Raw genomic sequence first — 21,789 nt, forward strand, 5'->3', positions numbered from 1 at the left:
TGTATGTCCATTTTATACAGCATAAAGTAAAAAAGTCCAGATAAGAGCAGTATCTTGCCCAAATGGCTAGTTTTACCATGTTGGGAGTAAACTCCATAACCAGTTTCTTTGATGTTCATCTTCCTTTCTGATGCAGGTGGTGTTGCCAGGAGAAGTTGTGCATCCCTATTTAGGAAAACCCTGGACATTTTAAATTCCATATTCTGTAGGTCTTTGAAAGAATTGAAGAATTCCTATTCATCTCAAATACATCTCTGTATATCTAGAAGTCTTAAGTAACTTAATTATACGTTTTGACTATTATAGGTAAAACCTAACTAAAATTTTAACTATTATAGAAAACTAAAATCTGTACTAAATTATACATTACATTTTTAAATGAGCTATATAAATGCAATACCTAAACAAGAGGAGAAATATACATATCACCAAATTGACCTTACATTTGTATCAATTAATGAAAATCCATTCCAAAACAAAGATGATGGGAGATGTCATTCTGTATATGTTTCTCATACTGGTTAATAATAAAACACTGTTGGCCAATAGGAAAGGAAGATAGGAGGGACTAGGAGACAAGGAGGAAATAGGAAGCAGGAAGAGGAGTCAAGATGGAGATATAAATACTTTGTTTTGGAATGGATTTTCATTTATTGATACAATTTAAGGTCAATTTTGTGATATGTATATTCTCCTTTTGTTTAGGTATTGCGTTTATATAGTTCATTCAGAAATGTATTGTATAATGTAGTACAGATTATAGATAATTACCTATGATAGTCAAAGCTTAGAGTTAAGTTAGTTAGGTTTTCAAGATACACAGAGATGTATTTGAGAGAGAAAGAAATTCTTCAAACCTTTCAAAGACCTACAGAATATGGCATTTAAAATGGTTTAGGGTTTTTCTCGACAATGAGACATAATTGTTCCTGGCAACACCACCTGCGTCAGAAAGAAAGATGAAGATGGACATTAAAGAAACTCATTATGGAGTTTACTTCCAATATGGCAAGACTAGCCATTTGGACAAGATACTCCTCTTGTCTGGACTGTTTGATTTTGTGATGTATAAACTGGACATACAGGACCCACAGGAAAGTGACTTCTGATTCAAGATGGACATTGCTAACAGAGATCCTGCTTCATGGAAGAGTCTGCGAGACAGTATGCAGGACACAGACAAAAGTGACTGACAAACTGCCAATACAAAAAGACAGTTTAAAGTTTCCTGCTTGGCTGAAGAGTCTTCCAGACACACTATGGCCTATGGGCTGAAGATGGAAGATTACAGAAGAACTTCAGGTGACTGACAAAGGCAAGATGTCTCTGTGATTTTTAGAGTTTATATATTATCCTTCTGTGGTCTTTAAAGGAGTTAAAGACAAATAGTTATGGTTATAGTTTTCCTTAGTCAGGATTAAAGATAAGTTACATATAGGACTTTAGACTCACAAAGATGGAATAAATGATGAAATAGTTTCTTAAATCTTGATAAATGTTAATGGACTAAATATTGTTAACTGTGATTCTTATTTGATAACTGTTATGTTATATATTTTGCTATGCTAAGGTTAAAACCCTTGTTTTTATTTAGACAGAAAAGAGGAGATGATGGGAGATGTCATTCTGTATATGTTTCTCATACTGGTTAATAATAAAGCACTGTTGGCCAATAGGAAAGGAAGATAGGAGGGACTAGGAGACAAGGAGGAAATAGGAAGTAGTAAGGAGGAGTCAAGATGGAGAGTCAGGAGAGAGCTGGACGCCAGCCGCCTCCCCGGTAAGAGAAGGCCATGTGAAAATACATAGATCAGCAGAAATGGGTTAATAATTAAAGGCAGAGCTAGCCGATAAAAAACAAGTAACAGGGCCAACAGCATTGTATCAAATACAGAGTCTCTATGTGTTATTTGGGGCTGGCGCAGCGGCAGGACAAGACCAGGCAGCGGGAGGAAAAAACCGTACTCCTTACACAAAGTATTTATATCTATACCATAATCCCCTTTTTACCTTTAAGAAGATTGGTTGTGGTCACTAACCATTTATAAACAACCCCATTTAAATGAAAGCAAACATTTATAGACAATATTTGGGAATTTGGGCATTGTTTTTTCCAAACTGCTTCCTACTTTTAGGGGGCACTGTCATGGGGATCCTAAGTAGACTCATAAATCCTAGCTTTAGTGGTCTGTAAGGCTGCCTTGTTCCAGCTGTTTTGAATGTTGGGTCATCTGGGACACTGTTTCAGGGGATCTGGATTGATCAAACCATGTTAGTCTGAAAGGAATCCACACTTTTTATTTTCTGTGGAAACAAAAATAGAAATTCTTTTCCCCAGTAAGAAGTCAGAGCATTTTAAAAATATATAAATTGGATTAATTTAGCAGTGTTGACAATAAAGTGTATTGTAGCAATTATTGTTTCTTCCTTAGCAATTGAGCAATTTAAAGACAACACAATAGCATACAATATCCACATTCTCTGTATATTTTCCATTTTTACATGGCTTTTTCATTACTCTATTTTTTCTACTTCTATTTTTTATTTTTTGAGACAGGGTTCCTCTATGTAACTTTGGCTGCCCTGGAATTTACTCTGTATACCAAGTTCATTTTGAAATCACAGAGATCTGCTTGCCTCCACCTCCCGAGTGCTGGAATTAAAGGCGTGTGCCATCACAACCAGCTATTCTCTCCATTGCTCATACACTCACTCCATTGAATTGTTAGCAGTGCTTCTTAAAAGCTGTTTTTTTTTTTTTGGCCACTTCTGATGAGTCAGGAAACCTCCCTTAAATGAGCCACACAAATATGTCTTGTCTCTGGAAAAACAGAGTCCCACTGAGAAAATGATGCTACTAAGAAGCCTTGTTTGTCTATGTTCTTTTGTTTCTAAAATCCTTTTCTAAGCTTTTGGTAAGTTTCAAGTGGAAGTTGTTAAGTACCCATGTTATGGGCACCATTATGTTATGAGCTGTTTCCCCGCTATCCTGGTCTCACAGCTGTGCAAGCCCCAAATAACACACAGAGACACTAGTATATATAAAGTTGTTGGCCTGTTACTAGCACTTCTCATTGGCTAACTCAGTCTTACACATTAACCCACTTCTATTCATCTAAGTATTTCAACGTGGTCTTATGTTACCGGTGAGAGGGCTCACACCCTGTACAATTGTCCCCTTGTTTAGGTATTGTGTTCATACATCTAATTTAAAACTGTAATGTATAATTAAATACAGATTCTTGTCACCTATAATAGTCTAAACTTACAGTTATGTTAGAATTTTAGATATACAGAGATATATTTCAAATGGATAGATATTCTTCAAACCTTTCAAAACCCTACAGAGTGTAGCATTTAAAATGATTTAGGGTTTTCGTGGCAAAGAGGCACAATTACTCCTGGCTATATAAATTATAATAGGCATCAGAGAAACTCCTTATGATGTTTGCCTTTGATAGGCATGGCAAGACTGGCCATTTGGGTAAGAAACTACTCTTACCTGGGCTGTTTGACTGTGTGCAAACCTACAGGACCTACAGGAAAGTAACTGCTGAATTTGAAAAACAAGGTGGGACAGTCATGCAGGGTTCCTGATTCATGGAAATATCTGCCAGACATTATGCATGGCACAGAGGAAGATGGCTGACAAACTGCCAAAACAAGTGGGACATTTTCAAATTTCCTGCTTTACTGAGACACTCTTGACCTATAGGCTGAAGATGGATGCACCAATGTTACAGAGAAACTTTGGGTAACTTCCCAGGCAAACGATATATCTCTTTAAATTCTAGAGTTTATATATTACCCTTCTGTGATTTTTGATGGAGTTGAAGACAAATACTTATGCTTATAGTTTTCCTTAGTTATGATAAAAGATAAGTTACATGTGAAACTTTAGACTCACAAGGATAGGGTAGATGATAGAATATTTTCTTTAAAATTTGCCAAATATTAATGGACTTACTATAGTTTTTACTTGATAATTGTATATATATATATATATATATATATATATATATATATACACACACACACACACACACACACACACACACACACACACACAAACACACACACACACACAATGGGAGATGTCATTCTGTATATATGATTCTCATACTGGTTAATGAATAAAGCACTGTTCAGCTCAGTGTTTAGCTGTGGGTTTCTGCTTTGCTTCCACCAGCTACTGGATGAAGGCTCTAGGATGGCATATAAGGTACTCATCAATCTCATTATCAGAGAAGAACATTTAAGATAGCCTCTCCACTATTGCTTAGCTTGTTAGTTGGGGTCATCCTTGTAGTTCTCTGGACACTTCCCTAGTGTCATATTTCTCTTTAAATATATAATGGCTCCCTCGATTATGGTATATCTTTTATTGTTCTCCTCTATTCTTCCCCCTACTTCACCTTCCTGCTCCCTCATGTTATTCTCTCCCCCCTCTTTCCCCCTTCTTTTTCTTATAACTCCCTATCCCCTCATCCCCCATTCCAATTTGCTCAGGAGATCTTGTTCCTTTCCCTCTCTCCAAGGGACCATGTATGTCTCTCGTAGGGTCCTTCTTGTTTCCTAGCTTCTCTGGCAGTATGAATTGTACACTGGTGATGCTTTGCTCTATGACTAAAATTCATATATGAGTGAGTACATACCATGTTTGTCTTTTTGTGACTAGGTAACCTCACTCGGGATGTTTTCTTCTAGCTCCATCTGTTTGCCTGTGAATTTCAAGATTCCATTGTGTTTTTTCCACTGAATAGTACTCTATTGTGTAAATGTACAACATTATCTTTATACATTCTTCAGTAGATGGGCATCTAGGTTGTTTCCACTTTCTAGTTATTACAAATAGTTCTGCTATAAACATATGAACAGATGTCTTTGCTTCATGCATGTGCATCTTTTGGGAATATGCCTAAGGGTATATGCTGGATCTTGGGATAGACTGATTCCCATTTCCTGAGGAACTGTTGTACTGATTCCCAAAGCAGCTGCACAAGTTTGAACTTCCACTAACAGAGAAGTTTTTCCCTTTTCCCATATCCTCGCTAACAATGCTGGCTGCTGCTTCTGGAATGCACCTGTAGGTCACACCTGAGAAGAGCCTAAGATTGCTTCAGGCGATTGTGAGGGGCTCCAATAAAGAGTTGTGAGCAGAAGCCAGGAAGCTGTATGCTTGAGCCACCAAATAGGGATATGAGCCCACCATTGTCTTCCAGCCTGAGGTCTCAGAGACCTCTGAAGCATGAGCTTTAATGAAATCCAGTGCCTGCATTCTCAGCTGCCCTACACTGTGCAGGTCAGCCAGGATGAGAGTGTGGGCAGCATTCTCCACAGAGAGGTCCCTGCAGAGGGCATCCTCGCATATGACCTTCAAACGCTCCAGGCCATATTTGTCAGCAGCTGGCAACACAGTATCTGCCATGTTGTGGAGGTCTGGTGCCTTTCCGGTGTAAATGAAGCACATCATTGCCTTGAAGACATGTGGCTCCAGATCAAGGATCTCAATGCGGTTTGTTCTACTCTCCTCCATGTCACGTTGAAACAGGGCCCTGAAAACTGGAGAGCGAGCTGCTAAGATGGCCTTGTGAGCCCGGAACTCCTGGCCAGCTACCACCAGGCAGCAGTCTGCGAAGAGGGAATTCTCCCACAGCTCTCCTAGCTCATCTGCCATCGTGCACCTTGGAACCTGGATCTTTGGCGTTGGGCTCTCCTCAGAGATGTGGAAGGAGTCTTGGACCACAGTCACCTGGCATTGGAGGCTCAGCTCATTCTGTTCAAGGAGCCAAGGCTCCCAGGACAGAAGGAAATCTCGATGGATGAACTTTTTGAATCCCCAGTGTTGGTTTTGCAGAAACCTGAAGTATGTTGGGCTCTTCATGACTTGGGATTTCTCTCTTTCCGCATTGATGATCCAGAACTGGAAGCTTGCCCATACTGGGCTCTTTGGGTGGCTGAGCAACCCTAAGTAAACTGACAAATAATCTTTGCTTTCTTCATTGACCCCATTTGGGTGTACTTTCAAACACCATTTATGTGTGTCATTGGATCCTGATGAGAAAGTGGGACTTCTAATGTGTGTCCCCTGCTTTCGCTCCAAGCAAAAACGGAAGTTGCTGATGGTCCACTTGAAGGAGAATTTCTGCATGTTGATTGTTGTGTAGCTCCAGCTTGCCGCTGTCAATTCCCCTGACATATCTGCTTGTGACAGTTTGAATGGTAACCTCGACCAAAAGTGAAGAGCTGGGATATTTTTTCTTCTTCAACCTGGAGGTCACAATTAGAGATACTTTTTTTTAAAAATTTTAGTTTCTATTTTCCTCTGTATTCCCTCTTCTATAGGTCTGAAATCTTGGGTCTCTCTGAAGTATTCTTTCCAGATTGTAATGTAGTTTTCAGAGAAGGGAGTCTAGGCTGCTGGGGACTGCTACATCACTCCATTTATCATATTTCATCTTAGGGCATTAGGTCAATTTTGTCATTTATATACAACTTTTGTAAAATTATAAAATTTCATACACTTTTATTAAATATATGTAGCACTAGGGTTCTCTAGAGTAACAGAACACATACAATGAATCTCTCTATATGTGAAAAATGATATTCGTTAGAATGACCTAGTCCTGGGGTGATGCTAATAATGGCTAGCTGTGAAGGAAAAGACCAAGAATACAGTACTTACTCAGTCTAGGAAATTAGATGTGTCTGTTGTCAGGTCTTCAGTAAATGCCAGAAGAAAGAATAAGAATTCTCTAATGCCATTGAAGCAATGGACTTCCTTCACAGTGAGGCAAAGCTGTCAAAGAGAAACAGCTTACTTCTTTCATGGCCTTTTACACTCTAACTCTGGAGTCAGACTCTGGCCCAATTAAAGGTGTGTCTTCTCAGCTCAAGTTCTGGATTAAAGGTGTGTGTCTAAAGGCATCAAGATCAGGACTAAATGATTGTGTGGGTTTTTTTGTGAGGGGGCATAAAATGGCTTTGGTTCATCTTGGGTTTAGGTCTAAGAGTTCAAAATTATCCTAACTCTTCAAAATGCATAAGACCATAAGATTTAAGGTGTGGCTACTATAGGATGTTTAGTCTTAGGCAATGATGTCTAATATAAATAACAAGAGACCTGGTCTGAGGTGTGATTACTCCTAACCCTCATGGCCATATATAGAGAGATTTAGTCTATGGCAAGGTTACCAAATGTTTGGAGAATTAGAGAAGAAAGTGTGTTTCTTCCTTGTATTTTGATAAAGAAGTCTTGTGCTTTTTATTCAGTTTTTGTTGGGGTATTAAGTGTTGTTCTTTTGATGCACAGCTAATGCCTAAGAAACACAAACACGAGACTCAGCGCCCATGTGGAGTTTATTGAGAGAGGGGAGAGAGGGGGTAGCTGGTGGCCAACCGAAAGCAGGAGAGAGAGAGGGAACAGAGAGAGAGCAAAGAGAGAGCAAAGAAGCAGAGAGAGGCAGAGAGCAAAGAGAGCAGAGAGGCAGAGAGAAGCACTTGGTGTGCTTGCTTTAAAAGAGGCTTGGGCATGCATAACTGAGTCCTCTGGCCTCCAGGTAAAGCTGACATAGCGATGACAAGGCCATGAGCGTCCCGCCCATCGTCGGGGCAGGGGTCAGCTGGCTGCTAGTTCCTAACATTCCCACCTCTTATTGTTATTAAAAAGGTGGGGGTTGGGCGTGGCAGGTTAGGGAACAAGGACCTTGAGTTCTGGAAACTGCTTCCTGCTGAATTGGGGCGCAGATAGTCTTTGGGGGATCCGTGAAGACTGGGGTGCTGCCAAGTCCTGGTAGATGGTTGTTTCATCACAGTTCTGACAGTATGGGGCTCTGGCATCTCTTTGAGACCTGGCAAGACGTTAGCAGAACAGAGGACAAGGTTAGGTTTTTTTCTCTTAGGTCTTAGTACTTAATGGGAGAAGTGTGAGGTGGGGGAGGTGCTCCGAAGAGGGTCCCGGGACAAGGGAAGGAAAAAGGTGATTTATTTGGAGTGAATCTGACCTGTAAATGGATCTTGTGCTGAAGGAGAGAGAGTCCTAGGAAAGACGGCAACAAGAGTCTTCAAGACAATATGGGGCTATGAATAGGGATTCAAGAAGTTCATCCTTTGAGATTTCTTTTTGTCCCAGGAGCCTTATCTTCTCCCTGACTACAGACTCAATCTCAGCCACAAGGTGAACATGGTCCAAGGGTCCTTCAACATCTCTGACCAGACCATCATGCCAGAGATCCAGGTTCCAAGATGCACAATGGCAGATGAGCTAGGAGTCCCGTGGGAGAAATCTCTTTTCACAGACTGCTGCCTAGTGGTAGCTGGCCCACAAGTCCATCTTAGCAGCTTGCTCTCCAGTTTACAGAGCCCTGTTACAGACTCTTGTTGCCATCTTTCCTAGGACTCTCTCTCCTTCAGCACAAGATCCAGAGCTGGAACTTGGCCCAAATGTGACGCTATGGACAGCTGATCAACACTAGGAAAAGTGACAAGTAATCTGTGCTTTCTTTGTCGACACCGAAAGTGTGTACTCTCAAGTACCATTTGTCATTACCTCCTGTTGAAAAATTTGGCCTTGTAATGGGACCCTGCATTTCCTCCAGAAACAAATGGAAGTTGCTGATGGCCCATCTGTAGCAGAAATTCTGTATGTTTGATGGGAGATGTCATTCTGTATATGTTTCTCATACTGGTTAATAATAAAGCACTGTTGGCCAATAGGAAAGGAAGATAGGAGGGACTAGGAGACAAGGAGGAAATAGGAAGTAGTAAGGAGGAGTCAAGATGGAGAGTCTGGAGAGAGCTGGACACCAGCCGCCTCCCCGGTAAGAGAAGGCCATGTGAAAATACATAGATCAGCAGAAATGGGTTAATAATTAAGGCAGAGCTAGCCAATAAGAAAGTAGTAACTGGCCAACAGTATAATATCTAATACAGAGTCTCTGTGTATTATTTGGGGCTGGCACGGCAGCAGGACAAGACCGGGCGGCGGCAGGCAGAAAAACAGTACTCGTTACATATGTTGATTTGTGGGAAGTTCCAGCCCTTGGCCATACTCTCACCTGACATTTCTGCTAGTGGTTGTTTGAAGTTTAAACTGGATCCAAAGCAAAGACATGGGATTTATCTTTCTTTACCCTTGGGGCATAATAATAGGCATGATTTTGGTGTATTAGGTTATGTTTCCTAATAGATACCACTTCTCTGAGGCTGCAACTTGGTTATCTCTGGAATGTGCAATGCGGATTTCAATATTAGTTTCACAGAAGACAGTCAAAACTACTCGGGACTATTAGATCATTCCATTTTCTAGACTGAATCCACATCAATAGATACCTAGTTTTGAGAAGTATGCACAACTTTTGAATAGTTTGGAACATTTTGTACACATACAAGAAAAAAAAATGTTCAACAAGAGTCCTCTGGAGTAATGGAACATATAGAATAAATCCATACATAAAGAAAGGGGACGCATTAAAATAAATTACGGCTACTGTCCTGCTAATCCCACTGTGGCTAGGTGTGAAGGGGAAGTCCAAGAATCCAGTACTTACTCAGTCCAGAATGTTGAGATTGTCAGCTGGCTTTCAGTAGATGCTGGAATTCAAAGAATATTCTCTAAGGTCAGTGCTGGGATGGACTTGCTACAAAGTGAGTGCAAGCAGGCAGAGTGCAACAGCTTCTTCTTCCATGTTGTTTTCCTTGCTTCCACCAGAAGGTGTGTCCCAATTTAGGGAGTGTCTCCCAGACTCAGATCTGGATTAAAGGTTTTTCTTCCATGTTCACAAACTTCCTAAATCAGCTAGTGTGATAGAAAGATGGAATGGCCCTTTGAAGACACATTTACAGAGCCAATGAGGTATTACCAGTCAGGAATGCTGGGGCAGGATTTTACAAGAGCCAGTATGTGCTTTGTATCACCGGGAAATATATGATTATATTTCTCCTTAGCCAAGACTCATGGTTCCAGGTACTAGGTTTTAGAAAAGGGAATTGTTGCGCTCACTACTAAACCTTGTGGTTCCCTGGGGAAAATTTTGTTTCTTCTTCTCATGACCTGAAGATCTACTGGCCTAGACATTTTTGTTCCACGGTGATGATGCTGTGGATGTATTAGTCCTGATGGGGGCCACAAAAATATTCCAGTGAACTGGAAGCTCAGGCTTCTCCCAGGCAACTTAGGGCTTCCTTATGCCACCAGGATAGTTATGAGAAAAACAGTATTAGGAGGGTTGAATGATCGATATAACCAAGAAGACAGTGGAATACAATTCCACTATGGAGGTTATAAAGATTATGGTGCTTGGGTAAGAAATCCCAGTATACATGAATTCTTCCACCCAGACCTCTATGTTATGAACAGAGACCCATGATGAGGTAAGGAAAAACTCCTCTTCCCAAATCACTTTTATATTAGGAATTAATGTAACACCTGAAGAAGAGTAAATAACAGCTGTGTTAGTATGGACCCTAGGCCTTCTTTTATGGAAGATTAACCACAGTAAGTGAAATACACTTGTGATGTTATTCTTGATTCCCAACTTAACTACATCTAGAACTAACCTAAGTCAAAAAGGAAGGCACAATTGTGAGAAAATTTTGGCTTAAGTTGAAGTAGATAGAGCAATTTGCAATATTAACTTTGGATGTCCAAAGATTGTATTAACCATTTGTGGTAGCCTCACTTGGTGGGGTCATCTGTATTAAGTTATGGTTGCACCTGAGAGTGGAAGTGTGGACTGGGAAATGGCAGGTAAAGAAACTAAGGAATTGACAGAGAGGCAGAGTAGAGATAGATGAAACCAGTGAATAATGAATGTCCCAAGGTTATTTTTCAACATCCATAATACTCCAACAAAAAGTGGATAGAAAGCACAAGACTTCTTTATCAATATACAAGGAAGAAACAGACTTTCTTTTCTAATTCTCCAAACATTTGGTAACCACGTCATACACTAAATCTCTCTTTATCTGGCCATAAGGGTTAGGAGTAATCACTTGTCAGACCAAGTCTCCTGTTATCTAGATTAGACTTCCTTGCCAAAGACAAAACATCCTATAGTAGCCACATCTTAAAATTTATAGTCTGTTGGCTTTAATTTTGGAAGAGTAAAGATAGTTTTGAACACTTTGACCTTAAGCCAAGATGAACCAAGCCATTTTTATGCCTCCCACAAAATTAAAAAAAAAACCCCACAATTATATAGTCCTGATCTTGATGCCTTTAGACACACACCTTTAATCCAGAACTTGAGCTGAGAAGACACACCTTTAATTGGGCCACACCCTCCAGAGTCAGAGTATAAAAGGCCATGAAGGAAGTAAGCTATTACTAGGTGACAGCTTCACCTCACCCTGTAGGAAGTCCATTGCTTCACTGTCATTAGAGAATACTTATTCTCACTTCTAGAATTTACTGAAGACCTGCCAACAGACACATCTGATTTCCTAGACTGAGTAAGTACTGGATTTTTGGTCTTTTCCTTGACATCCAGCCATTATGTTATTAGCCTGACCCCAGGACTAGGTCATTCTAATGAATCCCATTTTTTCACATATAGAAGGATTCATTGCATGTATTCTGTTACTCTAGAGAACCCTAGTACTACACATTTTTAATAAAAGTATAAGACATGTTATAATTTTTTTCAAAAGTTGTATATAAATGCCAAAATTGACCTAGTGCCCTCAGATTAAATTTGATACATGGAGTGATGTAGCAGTCCCCAGCAGCCTAGACTCCCTTCTCTGACAAGTACATTACAATCTGCAAAGAATACTTCAGAAATACCCAAGATTTCAGACCTATAGACTAGGAAACAGAGAGGAAAATAGAAACTAAAATTTTAAAATTATATCTGATTTTGTCCTCCAGGTTGAAGAAGAAATAAATCCTAGCTCTTCATTTTTGGTCGAGGTTAACACTTAAGCTGTCATAAGCAGATATGTCAGGGGGATTGACAACAGCAAGCTGGAGCTACACATCAATCAACATGCAGAAATTCTCCTTCAAGTGGACCATTAGCAACTTCCGTTTTTGCTTGGAGCGAAAGCAGGGGACACACATTAGAAGTCCCACTTTCTCATCAGGATCCAATGACACACATAAATGGTGTTTGAAAGTACACCCAAATGGGGTCGATGAAGAAAGCAAAGATTATTTGTCAGTTTACTTAGGGTTGCTCAGCCACCCAAAGAGCCCAGTATGGGCAAGCTTCCAGTTCTGGATCATCAGTGCGGAAGGAGAGAAATCCCAAGTCATGAAGAGCCCAGCATGCTTCAGGTTTCTGCAAAACCAACACTGGGGATTCAAAAAGTTCATCCATCGAGATTTCCTTCTGTCCTGGGAGCCTTGGCTCCTTGAACAGAATGAGCTGAGCCTCCAATGCCAGGTGACTGTGGTCCAAGACTCCTTCCACATCTCTGAGGAGAGCCCAACGCCAAAGATCCAGGTTCCAAGGTGCACGATGGCAGATGAGCTAGGAGAGCTGTGGGAGAATTCCCTCTTCGCAGACTGCTGCCTGGTGGTAGCTGGCCAGGAGTTCCGGGCTCACAAGGCCATCTTAGCTGCTCACTCTCCAGTTTTCAGAGCTCTGTTTCAACATGACATGGAGGAAAGCAGAACAAACCGCGTTGAGATCCATGATCTGGAGCCACATGTCTTCAAGGCAATGATGGGCTTCATTTACACCGGAAAGGCACCAGACCTCCACAACATGGCAGATACTGTGTTGCCAGCTGCTGACAAATATGGCCTGGAGCGTTTGAAGGTCATGTGCGAGGATGCCCTCTGCAGGGACCTCTCTGTGGAGAATGCTGCCCACACTCTCATCCTGGCTGACTTGCACAGTGCAGGGCAGCTGAGAACGCAGGCACTGGATTTCATTACAGCTCATGCTTCAGAGGTCTCTGAGACCTCAGGCTGGAAGACAATGGTGGGCTCATACCCCCATTTGATGGCTCAAGCATACAGCTCCCTGGCTTCTGCTCACTGCTCTTCATTGGAGGCCCCTCACAATCGCCTGAATCAATCTTAGGCTCCTCTCATCAGTGACCTACAGGTATATTCCAGCATGAGCAGCCGGCATTGTTACCTTAGGACACCTGGTAGACTGTGGGACATGTATAGCATTCACAGAGGATCTGGGGAAATATAGCATGGGGGTGAGGCCTTTGATACTTCTCTAAATTAGTTGAAGAGCAACTTGGGTAAGGGGGAGCACTGCATTCTAGCATATTCTACCTAATTGCTGTACTGCTTTGCTTTCTGCCCAGTGACTGGGATACTGGGATTCAGTATAGTTGTTGGCCCCAAGAAATAGAGTAATAAAAAAGCCAAGTAAAAATGGAAAATGCACAGAGAATGTGGCTATTATATGCTATTTTGTTGTCTTTAAATTGCTCAATTTAAACAGGAACAACTGTTACAATACGCTTTATTATCAATGCTGCTAAATTAATCCAATTCATACATTTAAAAAATGCTTTGACTTCCAAATTTAAGTATAAAGACAGGTTACAGAGGGAAAGCATTTCTATTTTTGTTCCACAGAAAATAAAATGCTCTGGATTCCTTCCTGACTAACATGGTTTGATCAAGCCAGACCCCCTGAATCAGCGTCCCAGATGACCCAAAATTCAAAACAGCTGTAAGAAGGCAGCCTTGAAGACCACTACAGCCAGGATTTCTGCATCTTCTTAAGATCACCATTACGTTGCTCCCTACCCACAGGAAGCAGTTTGGAAAGAACGACATCCACATTCCCAAATATTGTCTATAAATATGTTTGTTTTCATCTAAATGCTGTTGGTTGTATATAAATGGTTAATGACCACAACCAATCATTTTAAAGATAAAAAGGGGATTGTGGTGTAGATATATATACTTTGTTTTGGAATGGATTTTCATTAATTGATACAAATGTAAGGTCAACTTTTTGATATGTATATTTCTCCATTTATTTAGGTAGTGCTGTATTTATATAACTCATTTAAACATGTATAATTTAGTACAGATTTTAGATAGTTACCTATAATAGTCAAAACATATAGTTAAGTTATGACTTCTAGATATACAGAGATTTATTTCAAAGATCTACAGATTATGGAATTTAAAATGGTTTAGGGTTTTTCTAAACACCGAGTCACGACTGCTCCTGGCAACACCACCTGTGTAAGAAAGGGAGATGGATTCATTTCGGAGTTTCCTGCCAATATGGCAAAAGTAGACATTTGGGCAAGATACTACTCTTATCTGGACTTTTTTACTTTATGCTGTATAAACTGGACATGCATGGCTCACAGAACATGGACTGCTGATACAAGATGGGCATTGCTCCAGCGTTCCTGCTTCATGGAAGAGTCTGCCAGACAGTCTGAAGGATAAAGAGAATAGTGACTGACAAACTGCCAACACAGGTGGTACATTTTAAAATTTCTTGCTTTGCTGAGGAGTCTGCCAGACACACTATGGACTATAGGCTGATGATAAAACATTACAGAAGAACTTTGGGTGCCTGACCAGGTAGCGAGATATCTCTGTCAGTTTGAGAGTTTATATATTATCCTTCTGTGGGTTTTGATGGAGTTGAAGATAGACATTTATGGTTACAGTTTTCCTTAGTTAGGATTAAAGATAAGTTATATAACTTTAGATAGGAGAGATGATGAAATATTTTCTTTAATCTTGCTAAATGTTAATGGACTGAATATTGTTAACTATGGTTCTTATTTGATAACTGCTTTGTTATATATTTTGCTATATTAATGTTAAAACCCTTCTTTTTATTTGAGACAGAAAAGAGGAGATGATGGGAGATGTCATTCTGTAAATATGTTTTTCTTACTGGTTAATAAATAAAGCCTTGTTGGCCAATAGGAAAGCAAGATAGATGGAGACAATGAGGTTTCAGGAAATAGGAGGAGAGTCAACATGTAAGACTAAGAGAGCAGAGGTCCCTCTCTCCTGTAAGATAAGACCACGTGGAAATACTTAGATTAATAGAAATGGGTTAATATTTAAGATAGAGCTAGACAATAACAAATGCTAGTAACAGGCCAACAACTTTATATCTAATACAGTGTCTCTGTGTGTTATTGTGGCTGTCGCAGCTGTGGGACCAGGCAGGTAGGAAAACATACTCGTAATACTGTGTATCCCAAAAAACTTTATCTAACATAACTGTAAATCTAGACTATTGTAGGTGACAAGAATCTTTATTTAATTATACATTACGTTTTTTAAATGAGCTGTACAAACACAGTACCTAAACAGGAGGAGAAAGGTACATTTCACAAAACTGACCTTCTATTTTTCTCAGTAAAACAAATTCCACTCCAATACAAAGTATTGATTTCTATCTTATACTCCTTTTTCTTTTCCTTTAGAAAAAGATTGCTGTGATCATTAACCACTTATAATCAAACCCATTTAAATGAAAACAAACATTTATAAACAATATTTGGAAGCTTGTGTTGTTCTCTACAAACAGCTTTCTGCTGTTTGGAGTGCTGTGAATCCCAACGGTATCCTACAAAAAAACCACAGATATCTATCCAAATTCTAGCTGTAGTAGTCTGAGGCCACATCTTTTCAGCTGTTTTGGATGTTGGATCACTGGGCCACCGCTTCAGGGGTTCTTGCTTGATAAAAACAAATTAGTCTGGAATGAATCCACAGCTTTTCATTTTCAGTTGAAACAAAACAAAACTTCTTTAGCAAAGTAAATCTGTCCTTACACTTAAAATATGAAGTCAAAGCACTTTATAGTACATAGGCTGGTTTAGACCAGCAGCATTTATAATCAAAGGAATATTAGCAGGGATTGCTCTTTCCTCAGCAATCAAACAATTCAAGGACAGAACAATAATATACAGTATACACACTCTCTGTATATTTACTTGCATTAGATGGCTTTTTTTTTTCAATCTATTTCTTTTACTTTTACTTTTTTTTTTTTCCTTTTTTTTTTTTTTTTTTTTTTTTTTTTTTTTTTTTTTTTTTTTTTTTTTTTTTTGAGTCAGGGTTTCTCTGGTTACTTTGACCTGAAATTCACTCTGTAGGCTAGGCTGTCCTTGAAATCACTGAGATCTACTTCCTCTGCCTCCTGAGTGCTGGCATTAAAGGCTTGTGCAACCATAACCAGCTACTCTATTTTTTTTTAAACACCTTTATCCTTTTTCTTTTCTCTCCAAAGCCTAAATATATTTGTAAACACACTTTAACTTTTTAGTGATTTTGCTTCATCTGAATCTGTCTTTACTGTATATCTCTATCCTTTTTCTGTCCATGGATCTTTTATGTCCTCAACAGCAAGGCAAAAATTATAGAGGAAGTTTTAACTGCTGACTTTCCAACATGGTGGGGATACATTTACTGCCAGCACTGGGAGCTGCACTCAACAACTAAACTCATATACCTCTTTTGTCTGTATGAGTAAAAGCTAAATCTGCCATGCAGCATGCTGTGCAGCTTGGAGATATAGTCCATGGTGGTTCCAGCTGCTTGTACATACCATTCCATTGTTCGTTTTCAGAGCCTCTTGAGAGTTGTGCAGTTTTTGTCACTTATGCTGAGTCAGGAAATGTCTTAAAGGAGGCAGAAATCTCCTGCTTGTCTCTAGCAAACAGAGCCCACATGAGAAAATGCTGCTACCAAGAAGCTGTGGTTGTATCTGTTCTCTATACTTTTCTTTGAAACCCATTTTAAGTTTTTGTAAGGTTTTACATGGAATTTTTTGTAACCCACATTGACGGCCCCATTTTGTTGCTGTACTTTCATTTCAAGCCTGGCCGCACTGCCTTTCCACCCTAAATAAACAGAGCACACTATATAGCTTATAAATCGGTTGGACGATGGCTAAGGCTCTTATTGAATAACTCTGTCTTATTTATTAACCCATTTCTATTAACCTATGTATTTCCACATTGTCCTGACTTACCAGAGAAAGCCCAGACCTGTTACCTCTTTGTGTTCTACATGACATCAATTTGGCTTATCTCTCTCTCTTTACTCCTTCTTCTGTAACTCTGCCTGTTGGGAATTGAGGCAGGGTCTATGTGCAGTTATGGAATGAACCTTGGTGAAACTCTGGCTGTTTCACTTGGATGTACATTTAGAGCCTTCAGTTATATCATAAAGACTTGATGATTTAGTAACTAGCCCTATTAAGCAAGATCAGCTTAGTACATAACCACTAGCTCCACTACCATACTGAAAGAAATGAAAGACTTTAATTTGTAGAGCAAGAATGTGCGAGAGGGGCAGGAGATTAATTCTTGCTGGCAGAATATAGAAAATCACAAAGAATGATGGGTGGAAAGGTCAGGAATTATGAGGACAAGAAAGGTTACTATGGTGATGGGACTACTGGTTTAATGCTAGGCTGATCCTGTTAAGTAGGGCTAGTAACTGAATCCTCAAAACTTTGTTAAATAAATTGAAGTTTCTCCAAGGGTGTGTCCCACATTAAGGAAATAGGCCCCAACCCTTGAACAAATGGTGATGGGAGATGTCATTCTGTATATGTTTCTCATACTGGTTAAGGAATAAAGCACTGTTGGCCAATAGGAAAGGAAGATAGGAGGGACTAGGAGACAAGGAGGAAAGAAGAAGTAGTAAGAAGGAGTCAAGATGGAGAGTCTGGGGAAAGCAGAATGCCGGCTCCCTGGTAAGAGAAGACCATGTGAAAATACATAGATCATCAGAAACAGGTTAATACTTAAGACAGAACTATCTGTTAAGACACTAGTACCAGGCCAATAGCATTGTATCAAATACAGAGTCTGTGTGTGTTATTTGGGGCTGGTGCAGTGGGTGGGACAAGACCAGGCGGCGGGCATAAAAACCTTACTCCTTACAAAATGGTTCCAGATGAACGGTCCTGTCTGGATCCACCTGACCAACAGACAGTCTGGTGTCTTTCTAAGTCATTCTGTGGTTTTTCCTTTAAAGAAGAACAGGTCACACCTGGGTGATCTCTCAAACATGAGATTATACTTTGTAATTATACTTTGTAATCAATCATCTTGTTCCCTATGCATGTATGCTGATTTGCGGTCTTTCTCTATAAAAAGTGCCTGGACCCTTTGAGGCATGTGCAGCTTTCCCCAAGGTTATTGACACCTGAGCATGCACTCGTTTAATAAACGCCTCTGGCTTGTTGCATCTCCTCGTTTGGTATCTGTGTCGCAGAGCTCTCCCACTAGCTCATCAGGACCCTGGAATTAGGGTCTTACCATAGTAACCTTTCTTGTTCTCATAACTCCAGAACTTTCCACCCTGCCAACATCAGTTCTTCCGTGATTTTCTATCTTCTGCTTGCAGAAACACCTGGTCTTCAACCATTCTCTTACCTCTCCTGCCCCCTTTCCTACATCCTTGCTCTGCTAACTATATAAGCTCCAGGCAGAAAAATAAAATTTGCCACTGAATCTTGTCTTGTGGTCAATACCACATGTCTTGCCCCCTTCCCCCTCCCTTGGGCCTTTGGGTTCTAGGTTGAAGTCTCATGGATCTAGGCATCTGCCTATACTTCCTGCCTGGACAATCAGTGTTTTAGTCACCAATCAATAACAGATGCATATGTACAGAAGGACATGCCCTATCCGAGGACTCTTTAGCCAATTATATTTATGATGTCTTATCTATTCTCAGAGCTGGCCCATGTTGAGGGATCAGAATATACTTGTAGTACTTCTCTGCTTTTCCAGCAGGTGTGTAACCAAGATTTTTCACTCAAATATGATCTTTATTAATTGTGAAGGAATCCATAGCTTCTCATTTCATGTGGAAACAAAAGCACCACCTTTCCCCCAAAGCAACACATTTTTCGACTTCTAATTTGAAGCCAAGACATCCCTATAGTATGTAAGCTGGTTTAATCTACCAGGCCTTTCCACAATCAGATGTTTCTCAGCAGGTGTGGTTCACTGTTCATTAGCATTTAATACATTCATAATTAACAAACTACCTGATAAGGTCCAAACCCCATGTGCTATAATATTTTCCATTCTAATTTTTTATATTACTTACTCTCTTTAAAGACTTTATATTTAAACTTGTATTTTGTTTCTGTGACTGTCTATACCCAATTTTCTTTTTTGTGTTCAGCACCTAAGCACATTTTTAGCCATACTATATCTTTTTATGAGTTTCCTTTGTCTGGAACTGGCAGTCTGTAGGTCTACAGTGTTCTCAGACCATGTGAGTCGAGCCTTAAAGGGCCAGTCTGTCAGCTGTGTGGTTCTACATAGATGATTGGTTCAAGACCACAGGAAATAACCTTAGTCATCCCTCTGTATGCCGAGCACTAGCCTCCTGAGACGTTAAAAAAGTAGGAAACAACATCAAGTTCTTTGTCCATAATTTTTCTTAGCCTTCTCAAGCCCAATATGGCTATTTGAACCTCCACACTGGACAACAGATGTAGTTGTAAATTTTCACCAGGACTGCCAGTAACAAATAATGACAAGGAGACATTATTAATTAAAAATTTGGCCTTTTACTTAAGCTTGTTTTATCTATTTTTTTCTTCAGAAATACCTTGTATATTGCAACCTAATTTCATAATCTGTATTATTCCATTCTAATTTTTTTCTTTTTTATTTGTTTTATTATTTTACATGTTGATCCCAGTTGCCTCTCCCTCCCTCACTTCCTCTTACCCTCTCTGCCCCCTCACATGCACCCTAACTACCCTCCCCTCCCATACTCCCATCCCAATTCCACATGTAGGGCAATGCCATCCAGGTGGGGTCATATAGATCTGTCAGGTCATTTGAAGTAGGGATTAGGACTTCTCTCCTGTCTCTAGATTAAGGCAGCATCCCTCCGGGGGATGTGTTCACAAGGTCCTTTTGTGCACCAGGAATATATCCTGGTTCCACTGTCTGAGGTCCCTTAGACTGCACAGTTCTTCTGGCTGAGACCCATATTCAGGGGGGCCTGAGTCAGTCCCATGCTGGCTTCCCAGCTATCTCTCTGGGGGCCCATTAGCTCCTCCTTGTTCAGGTCAGCTGTCTATGTGTAGACTTGCTCTAAGTCTACTGGCAATATACACCCACGTAGATGCTAGGTTTCTCTCACTGTCCACACATCATGCCTAATCTCTCCTGCCTAGCTATTGGCCAGATAGTTCTTCAATAAATGAATCAGAACGCACATTAGGAAAAGACATACTTTACAGTGTAAAAAAAAAAGTTCCACACCCGGGGGCAAAATTGGTTTGTATATTATTCGGGAGTGTCTGCTGAATATTTGCGAGTTTAAGGAGGATTGCCTATGGAAAACAGTAGAGCAAGAATCAAGTGGGAGGTCCCTGATTTCACACTGACAATGGGGTATTAGACTGAACTAGGCCCTATGAGTGTGGGTGATACTTAGCTTGGGCAGCTTGTGGGAGCACTAGCAAGGAAAAAAAAATTCTAAACCTAGTGTATGAACCTGCTGTTGGGAGCCCATTCCCAGTGGAGAGATGCCTTGCTCAGTCCACATACATGTGGGAGGTCATTTGTTCTGGCTCAAATGATGTCACAGATTTTGTTGATCCCCCATGTGGGAATCCTGCTTTCTGAAGAGTGAATTGGGTGTGGAGTTGGGAGAATGTGCACATTAATGGAGAATTGAAAGGGAACTGCTATTGGTATATAAAATAACATTGTCTTAAAATGTTAAAAGCATAAAATCAGCCAGGCATTGGTGCACAGGTCTTTAATCCTAGCACTAGGAAGGCAGAGAGTTAGGAGGATCTGGTGACTTCAAGGACAGCCTGGTTTACAGAGTGAGTTCTAAGACAGGCCCCAAAACAATACAGAGAAACACTGTCTTAAAAAAATTTAGAGGAAAAAGAAAATAGAAAGATACAAAGTATTCAGAAATGGAAGTCTACTCTGCAACATAATTGAACTGAGAAGAATTTGGGATCTTCATATAGCACAATAACCAAAACACACTTCTGATGGATACTCTTGGTTCCTGGTCTGGAATAAACTAACATCCTAACATGCAGAGCTCTGCAGTGAGAAATATTCTGCTTCAGTTGAATTAGGTAGCTCTACTTCCAACAAGAACATTTGGACACAGAGGGACACACGCTAATCCTGATCTGATGCTTGGGCCGTGTTTATGGGGCTTGAGGTAGAGGCAAGAACTAGTGGCTTGGATGCTTTGCTTCTCTCATCCTCAGCTTGAAGCTTGAACCCCAATATCAGTCTCTGGGTCTTTTATTTTTAATATTACAGATATCTGTAATTGTGACCCACAGGTTGAAGAAGAAAAAGTCCTAGTTCTACATATTGGATCCAGGGTAACCTTCAAAAGACCATACCCAGATAAGTCAGGGGCCAGGGCAGCTGAGAGCCAGAGCTGGAGCTAAAAAGAGATCAGTATTCAGAAATTTTCCTACAGTTGGACCATAAGCTACTTTCATTTTTTTCCTGTGGGAAATGAAGGAAGCCAATACAATCCCAATCTTCTCATCAGGAGACAAATGGTGTCTGAAAGTATACCTGAACGGGGTCAATGAAGAAAGCGAAGATTACTTGTCAGTTTATCTAGCACTGCTCAGCTGCCCAGAGACCAATATGGGAAAAACTGCACATTTGGATCACCTATTCTGAAGGATAGAAAACCCAAGAGCCCAAGATTCTGAAAAATCAATACATGGGACTCAAAAACTCATTCTTTGTTATTTCCTCTTGTCCCAAGAGCCTTGGCTTCTCCCTAACAATGAGCACACTCTCCTCTGCAATGTGGACCTGATCCAAGATTCCTTGACTCTCACTGAACACAGCACG

The 21,789-nt window shown here is 40.3% G+C and overlaps 2 protein-coding genes across 2 annotated transcripts; one reads left to right on the forward strand and one right to left on the reverse strand.

The window, feature by feature from the left end:
* Positions 1-5,119: 5,119 nt before the first annotated feature.
* LOC127232760 (speckle-type POZ protein-like) lies at positions 5,120-6,199 on the reverse strand. Its single transcript, XM_051198997.1, has one exon. The coding sequence runs from the start codon at positions 6,197-6,199 to the stop codon at positions 5,120-5,122; it is 1,080 nt and encodes a 359-aa protein (XP_051054954.1).
* Positions 6,200-11,939: 5,740 nt separating this feature from the next.
* LOC127232742 (speckle-type POZ protein) lies at positions 11,940-13,031 on the forward strand. Its single transcript, XM_051198946.1, has one exon. It carries the CDS (start codon positions 11,940-11,942, stop codon positions 13,029-13,031), a length of 1,092 nt encoding a protein of 363 aa, XP_051054903.1.
* The last annotated feature ends 8,758 nt before the right edge of the window (positions 13,032-21,789 follow it).

This window comes from Phodopus roborovskii, unplaced genomic scaffold, assembly GCF_943737965.1.
Source record: "Phodopus roborovskii unplaced genomic scaffold, PHOROB, whole genome shotgun sequence".
In the NCBI taxonomy this organism is placed as follows: Eukaryota; Metazoa; Chordata; class Mammalia; order Rodentia; family Cricetidae; genus Phodopus; species Phodopus roborovskii.

Coding starts and splice junctions, on each gene's coding strand:
- LOC127232760 (XM_051198997.1), bottom strand. CDS start 6,199: ATGTCAGGGGAATTGACAGCGGCAAGCTGGAGCTACACAACAATCAAC.
- LOC127232742 (XM_051198946.1), top strand. CDS start 11,940: ATGTCAGGGGGATTGACAACAGCAAGCTGGAGCTACACATCAATCAAC.